The 8,584-nt window shown below is 35.1% G+C and overlaps 1 protein-coding gene across 1 annotated transcript; it reads left to right on the top strand.

Annotated features, from left to right (window-relative positions):
• Positions 1 to 4,686: 4,686 nt before the first annotated feature.
• On the top strand, positions 4,687 to 7,760 carry LOC143234712 (uncharacterized). The gene is made up of 2 exons (XM_076472273.1): positions 4,687 to 4,823; positions 5,007 to 7,760. The coding sequence occupies exon 2, from the start codon at positions 5,436 to 5,438 to the stop codon at positions 6,093 to 6,095; it is 660 nt and encodes a 219-aa protein (XP_076328388.1). The 5' UTR covers positions 4,687 to 4,823; positions 5,007 to 5,435; the 3' UTR covers positions 6,096 to 7,760.
• The last annotated feature ends 824 nt before the right edge of the window (positions 7,761 to 8,584 follow it).

Below are 8,584 nucleotides of genomic sequence, written 5' to 3' on the forward strand. Positions count from 1 at the left end.
GTACTTTAGTCAGCGGTATACCAGACGGCTGGCTACACATCTACTTAAGCCTGATGGATGGAACACTCTACTCACAAATCTGAAGATCGCGAGTTCCAATCCTCTTCCCGAACATGTTCGGTCTCTCAGCAGTGAGGGGTATTATAATGTGAAGGTCAATTCCACTATTCGTTGGTAAAGAATACCCCACGAGTTGGCAGTAGATGGTGGTGGCTAGTTTTCTTCTCTCCATAAAAAACATAGCAAACAAACAATCCAATGCCTAGGTAAGTTTAGATTGATCGTAAAGGCTACTTTAGTATCTTCCTTCTAAAACTTCAAGTACGATTCCCGTCACCGAGCATGCCAGCTTTTTCTGCCGTATGAGCGTTATAATGTGAAGGTCACTTCCACTATTTGAAGATAATAGAGCAGCCCAAGAGTTGGCGGTGGATGGTGTTAACTAGCTGCCTTCTCTATGCTATTGGGTGAAAACAAACCATAATTCCTTGTACATTAGGCACACCATGATACTCAGTCGTGGAGGAGAAAAGGGAGGTGGGCCACACAATGGACTAGTAGTGATACACCCTGGGATAGTGAGCAATACATGGACTTCTACGTACTACCTAATTTCCAGGTTAAAGTGCTAGGTGCTTTAGGTGATATTAACCTGATGTACTTTTAAACTAACAAAGTTTTATTTTTAAAAAGTCTTTTGAACGAGAAGAAACGTTAAAATATGATCTGAACGTTTGGTAATCTAATACTGCAAAATACTTTATTATTTTTAACAAAATAAAAATGCCATCCACGTCTCTTCCGTACGCTAATTGTTTTAAACTAACCCACACTGCTCTGAATTTATTCATAATATAAATATAGAACAGCTAAAAATAGGTGTTAATTTTAACTCTTATTAAATACATTGATCTAATTAAATATTCTATCATTAAAAAAACTTTTTTTCGCAACAAATTCCAATAAGTTATGAAAATCTATTCACTTAAACCACTAACTTCTTCCCAAATAAGTTCAAGCATAATATTTGGTTGATTCGAACATCTCTATATAAGGTTCTAATCCTCACTGACAACGTAAAAATTTCAAAACTATTTAACAAAAAAAAATCATTACTAAACCAGTTAGTCTGTTGTTTAAAATATCTGTACTAAAAAACACAGAAATAACTATGATCCCAGTCTCAAGAAGATATCTGAATACCACAATGTACTCCAAAATATTTGCGGTGATTGTATTCTTTAGAAGTTGAGGTTCTGTGCTGATCAGGGCCGACAGTGGTCAACGTGCCGTACCGTGGTTCACGTAAAGCTAATCAAATATAAATAAATAAATAAATCACATATCGAAGTCTGTGGCCATGGGTGCGTTGTAATTTTCATTTATTCTACCCTTAAGGTGATATATCCCGAAAACTTAAGTTGATTTTGTTTATAACGCGTAGTTTCAACAATTACTACAATATTAAGGTATGACAAGGTCTTCGATCTCGTGCTACTTGGAAACGAAACTACTACCTTGGATGTTACTGTTTTGAACTGTGAATGATTGTTTAACATACGCTCACGAATATTTGTACTATAAATGGTATTACTGGTGTAATATGGATGTTTACTGGGTTTATAATAAGAATGACTGTCTTGTTTGTCCTCCTGGTGTTGGTACAGTGGAATGAAATCTTTAAAAATGTTTTTAATAGCCTCTGTTACTGTACTATTATCTGATATCGAGATTTATTTGCTGTTCGTGTTCTCTTCGTTGTGTATTAACTTGTTCTGTGAGTTTTTTCTGTTGCAGATGTTGTTGTCTGTCGTTTAGTGTTATTATTTATGTTGATAATTCTTGTATCACAGTTCGCCGTGTACGACTACTATACAAACGTGTGCTACACAATTAGTTATCGGTTTCTTAATGTCGTTTTATGTGTAAACTTTGACGTTTGTAGGTTGTTCTGTCCTACTAACAAATACTTGTTCTCATATTCTCTATTCTTTAATGTCTTTGATGGCTGATAGTTTCCCCCTGGGAATGAAGCCTGTGTATCGGGTTTCATACCCCGTATGTGTATATTAATCAAGTATTTAGAACTTTGTGTCCTTAGTTAAACGCTGTATGGCAATTATATTTGCTCGAGGTTTGTTTCCTTACTTCTGTTGCTAATTATGGTTCTTTGTACGAACCAAATATTCCTTCTTTATAATGGCATGTTTCGATGCTTCCCGTTTAATTTGTGTAAAATTTGTTTAGTGTAATGTTCATCTTTGTTTTATTTTGTACAAGGTTTGTTTGTTTTGAATTTCGCGCGAAGCTACACGAGAGCTATCTGCGCTAGCCGTCCCTAATTTAGCAGTGTAAGACTAGAAGAAAGACAGCCAGTCATCACCACCAATTCTTGGGCTACTCCTTTATCAATGAATAGTAGGATTGAACGTAATATTATAACGCCCCACAAATGAAAAGGTTCGAACCCGGGATCCTGGGATTATGAGTCGAGTGCCTAAACCATCTGCCCATGCCGGGCGGTGTGTTAGGTTTCATTTCCTTTATTTGTTCATTTGATTTTACAGTTTCAATGAACGATTTTTAATCTTTTCAATCGATAGTTACAACGCTCCAATCAGGGGTTCGATTCCTGTTAGTGGAATTACACATACATTCAATCAATGGAACATTTATTTTTCCGCAAAACGCCTAGCCTTTTGCGTACTCTTTGTTACTTTACCCAGCTGTAATTTAACACAACTAATTAAGTTATCTAGATCTTAACTTGTAGCTATGTTCATAAATTTAGTGCCACCTACACTAGACTCACCTAGGTATAAAGAGGCAGATGACTCACTCGAAGACCCGGTTATCATATCCTACTTTTTCTTCTTATAGTCGCAACATGCCAGACGACCAGACGTAAGCGTTGGATTTTGTTAAGGCCTGTTGTTTTAAAGTGTTGACAAGTGACAACTGGAAGAAAGTATTTAGAAATACAAGTACATCTTCTTGTTGAAAAAGCTCACCGATCGTGGGTGAAACAGTTGTAGACCTAATCCTAATCGTATACAGATTTAACCAATGACGGTTAGGCCCGAATTAGGGATTTCTGAGAGGAACGAGCCAATACTTATCACACACAACAAATACACATCTTCACGCCTTGAAAGTCAGCGCAAGAATCTAGTCTATAACTTTAAAATTAGGAACGACTAATTCTTATACCACTTATGTAGGCTTCCGCGAAATGCAACAAACAAGCTCGACGATTTCCTACGTAATAACTAGTAACCTCAGAAGCAGAATCAAACTGGAAGGGACCATTTACAATAATTTACTGTATAACTTCAAATGAATAATATTTATTCTCATCTTTGTGCCCATCTTTTAAAACTTAAATGAAATATTCAGAGCATTTGTACTTCATAAAGTGTTTTTATATCTTTTCAAAACAACTACTGTAAAACTTTTCTCTGACTAAAACAACATATTTAATAAATTAAAATGTTTAATGTTTAGGAATTCTCATTTCAGAAGGTAACTTTGATAATTTCGGAAACAAAATGAATGAAAGCGGTGGTATTTGTTTGTTTGTTTTTAATTTCGTGTAAAGCTACACGAGGGTGATCTGCGCTAGCCTTTTCTAATTTTCCAGTGTAAGACTAGAGGGAAGGCAGCTAGTCTTCACCACCCACCGCCAACCTTTGGGCTACTCTTTTACCAATGAATAGTGGGATTGACCGTAACATTATAACGCCCCTACGGTTGGTGCGACCACGCGACCCTCAGATGACCCATGCCGGACAAAAGCGGTTGTAAAAAACAAACAATCTAGTCTATGTTAGGCCTAATTAGCAGAGAAAAGTTGTTGTTTTTTGATAAAACTACTAAGGCCATCCTTCCTTAGTTTCGAATTGTCACCTTATATTTAGAAAATACACAACTGACCGACAACACTCGCCACAAACTCTTAGGACACTTCACCAACAAATAATGTTGGATTGATCGACACACAATGACGTTCCTATTGCCGAGAAGGCGAATATTTTCAGCGCCTTAGAAAAATTGTATATTATTCTAAAAACTTACCCAAAAATTATACAATAAGTTTATTTACTTAATTCTGGTGATTGAGATAATTTTAAACAAAATACTTTTATTCGTTATAGTTCCTAGTGCTAGTTATAACTGATGGCTTCTCCACGTAGGCCTACTTACAAGTAGATATTTACTTTTATTCCTTATAGTTCCTAGTGCTAGTTATAACTGATGACTTCTCCACGTAGGCCTACTTACAAGTAGATATTTAATTTTATTCGTTATAGTTCCTAGTGCTAGTTATAACTAATGACTTCTCCACGTAGGCCTACTTACAAGTAGATATTTAACTGTTTTAATACTTTAACATATATTTGTTTATATCCATATAGCCCCATTGATACAGAGATGTGTCTGCAGACAACTTACAACACTAGAAACCAGGTTTCGATGCCTGTGGTGGGAAGAGTATCGATAGCCTATTGTGTAGCTTCGTGTTTAAGTTCGCGAAAACAAAGATATATATATATTCATATGACTGTCCATGTAAAACAAAAACCCATCTCTATATAGTTATTAAATCATCTAAATTCTTTAACAAAACACTTCTGTTAAATGTACTGCAACTTATTCAACCTTTTGATTTCCTTTCGTTCACAGAGTGAGATTTCAGATTTGACTTCAGTAATCATCTCTGGAACTAACAATCTGACGTTTTCAAAATCAGAAGAAACATCTGAAGAATACGTTTACACAGTTCAAGTTCCATCATTCAAACTTCCGGAAAGGATTACAAACAGGCAAGATTAAATTTCTTTCCTAAATGTTTATGTGGAGTCACAAACGTATCTTTACTGAAAAGAACTTTCATTGACTTCTAAGCCTAATAAGATAAGTCTATATTGTGCAGCTTAAAATATGAGATAACTTGTGACTATATTCTTTCTAAAAGTATCTGATTTTGTATTGATAAAACTACATAGCACAGGAAATGGAAGAATCTCTGCCGACTTCCAAGCTCGACGCACCTCAAGAAGTTACTGTTGAACTGTCGCTTCTGTCACTGGATAAACCACCAAAACTCCAGGACAGAGAGTCAGACGCGAGACAAGAACAGGAAGACAGAAAAGGTGAGCTGAAGAGAGAAGAACTGGCAAGTTTTGTATGTCGACGCCCGGAGAAAAGAAAAACTTTACACACACTCGAAGCAGGCTTTGGGGTGGGTACCGTCCCAAAAAAATTGGTTTCTGAGGATGCTACTCAGACAAAATTAAAGAGTTCAAAATTTGCTTGGAAAAATTCTAGGTTTTCAGCAGAACATTGTCATCAGTAGACTTTTAAAGAATCTTAAAAGAGTTTCTGTCTCTACTTCAGATGAAAATGAAATTGGAATCAAACCAACCGAAGCAAGAATGATGAAAACCAAACGAAATATCTTTCGAAAGAGATCCAGTAGTGAAGAAGGCCCAAGCAATCTCGAAAAAGAGATTCGAGAAGTTTCTCGCACAACCACTTCCATTTTTGAAAAGTTTACATCTCGTAGAAAATCAACCCAAGAAGAAGGCATTGTGTGCAAAAGGGAAGATTTGCTCTCCATTATTAAGCCTAAAGTGGAAGTGCCAGATTCAGTGACGAAACGAATCCCCTTACGACACATACGGTCTGCGACAATTGATTCTTCGACTGTTCAACAATCAGACATTCTCCCATTTGGTCCAAACGCATCCAAAAAACGATCAAAATCAAAAAATACAGCTTTTCAAAGAAGTCTAAGTGATGAAACTAGAACCGATGGAGAATCGTTGAAAAGGGAAACTTTAAAGAAGAAAGTCTCAGAAGAAGACCAGACCATTGAAGAAAAAAAACGTAAACAATCATTGGACGAAAAACAAATGATGAACCAGATAAACAACAAAGAGGGAGAATCAGATGGCGAACATGCAACTGTCGTGTGGGATGATGGAAATGTCCTGAATGCAATGTTACTTGGCGACGCTATTGAGTCGTTCCTAAAGGGTTCTATGAGTAATGATGAGGAGACTGAGAAACGAGTTTCTTTCAGAAAGTCCTAAGAATCAAAACACTTTGAAGAACCCTAAAAGTACTCTATGTAATTATCATGCTTTATTGAGTATTTCTATGTCAATTATGTTATTTTATTTAGATAACATCGTATGCCTACATCATTATTAATTTTAGTTTTTTGTAATCTCGATTTGTAAAGGAATTATTTAATGATGACCAAGGTTATAGCTGTGATATGTAACGTTTATGAGGGCTCTGTATCTTGTTTGTCAATATATAAGGGCTCTGTATTTTGTTTGTGAAGACGTTTCACTAACAACAAATGCACTAATGTTACTTCACGAGTGTTATACATCAGATAAACATCATTTAAAAGTAAGGTTTTAAAAACATTAATGATAACACTTTTTACAAACGGCTCAGCATGGCGATGTGGGTTAAGGCGTTCGACTCCTACTTTGAGGGTCGTGGGTTCGAACCCCCGCTGCACCAAACATACTTGCCCTTTCAGCCGTGAGGGCGTTATAATGTAACAATCAATCCCACTATTCGTTGGTAAAAGAGTAGCCTAAGGGTTTGGCGGTAGCTGGTGATGACTAGCTGCCTTCCCTCTAGTGTTAAACTACTAAATTAGGGACGGCTAGCGCTGATAGCCCTCGTGTAACTTCGCGCGAAATTCAAACAAAACAAAATTTTCAGAAATTGATTTTTAGTAGAATTTCTTTTGAGTTTTTTTTTTCAAACGTTTTAGTTAATTTGTAATGATTTAAAAACGAAATGAAAATTCAACTGTTCTGCCTTCAAAACCGTTGAATCAGCCACACTTTAAATTACGCAAAACAAAACAAAAGTAAATATATTCTAATAGTTTGAAATATATTTTAAGGCAGCTCGCTTTGTACAACAAAGAGTTCGTTAGCCTCAACTTCAATGTGTATTTAAACCTAATTTTTATTTTTATTTTTTAAATTTTACTTGAAGATCAGAGAGCACAAGATTGTGGTGATCCGGCTTATTTGAAACAAGACTAAAACAAAATTCGAATATATGTCTAAAATGTCTTAGTTCTTCAAAGTAATGTGCCAATAGTCCCCGCCAGTGACTCAGCGGTAAGTCTGGACACTTATAACGTTAAAAATCGGGTTTCAGTATCTGTGGTAGACACCACACAGACAGCATAGTGTATAGCTTTGTGCTTTACAGCATCCTCGCAAACCAATAAGTTCTTATAGATTAGTATTGTCTCAAAGGCTATGCTTATCACCCAGCATGAATTTCAAATGTTTCTTCTATAAGCCCTCAAGCTTACCAGTGAAGCAATGAAGACTTATATGACTTATAACTAAACATTACTACAAAAATTTAAATCACAACGGGCTGGACTTTAACCCTGAATTTTAATGTATGATTGTTTAATTTCTAAGATGTTTCTGTGACATATTCTTAGCTCAGTATAGATTGTGAAACGCTGAACGTCCACTCTGAAATACCTAATAAATTACAAGCAAAGTGGGAAACCAAACAATAATTTAAAATACAAATATTTTTAAATGTACGGTTTTCTTTACCAGCAATGAATGAAAATCGTAAAGTGAGAAAATTAGATTAAATATATATTAAGTGTTCAACTTGTTATGTTTTTGTAACCAGACGATGGCAAACTGTTTTGTAAGCAAATATTTGTTCTTGTAACTTGTAAAAATAAAAGTAAACCCTGTTAAAACTGTTGTGGTGTACAAATATTAACTGTTAGTTTCTCATTATGAACAACGATTACTTTTGTTTGTTTTTGAACAACCAACCTGGAAGCTAGAAACTTGAAGAACAAATTAATTGAAGTGAGTGCTCTGGGTAATTTTGATATAACATAGACTTAGGCCTTTCTTTTTTTTTAAAAAAAAATCTTTATACTTTTGGTATTTTTTTTATTTTTGGCTCAAAGACACACGGTGAGTTATTACAGTTTGGTTCACCTACGGATTTACAACTCTAAAATCAGGGGTTCGATTCATCTCGGTGGACTCGGCAGATAACTTGATGTGGCTTTGCTATAAAAAAACAAACTCACCACGTGTGATTGAACCCCTGATCATAACGTTGGAAGTTCGTAAATTTACTGTTGGCCCACTGGGGGAACATTGTCGTACGATACAAACTTTGTTCAGTTTTTTAAGATATTTTATAGTGTTCACGATTTGTATTTGTTGTTAAAAAATGAAAATATAAATGAAACAAATCATATTTTTCATACAACTCACTACGGACCAGTTGGAACAGAATAGAGACAGCATTAATTAAGGAGTTATTTTCTGGAAATCAATAACCAAGTGTAACTTCAGAAAAAATAATTAACTTTCTAATTTAATAACCAGGTGTAACTTCAGAAAAAATAATTAACTTTCTAATTTAATAACCAAGCGTAACTTCAGAAAAAATAATTAACTTTCTAAATTAACAACCAAGTGTAACTTCAGAAAAAATAATTAGCTTTTTAAATTAATAACCAAGTGTAACTTAAGAAAAAATAATTAACTTT

Source organism: Tachypleus tridentatus, chromosome 12 (genome assembly GCF_004210375.1).
Source record: "Tachypleus tridentatus isolate NWPU-2018 chromosome 12, ASM421037v1, whole genome shotgun sequence".
Lineage (NCBI taxonomy): Eukaryota > Metazoa > Arthropoda > Merostomata > Xiphosura > Limulidae > Tachypleus > Tachypleus tridentatus.

Excerpts from the sequence above, each read along its gene's own strand:
- LOC143234712 (XM_076472273.1), top strand. The coding sequence starts at position 5,436 with ATGATGAAAACCAAACGAAATATCTTTCGAAAGAGATCCAGTAGTGAA.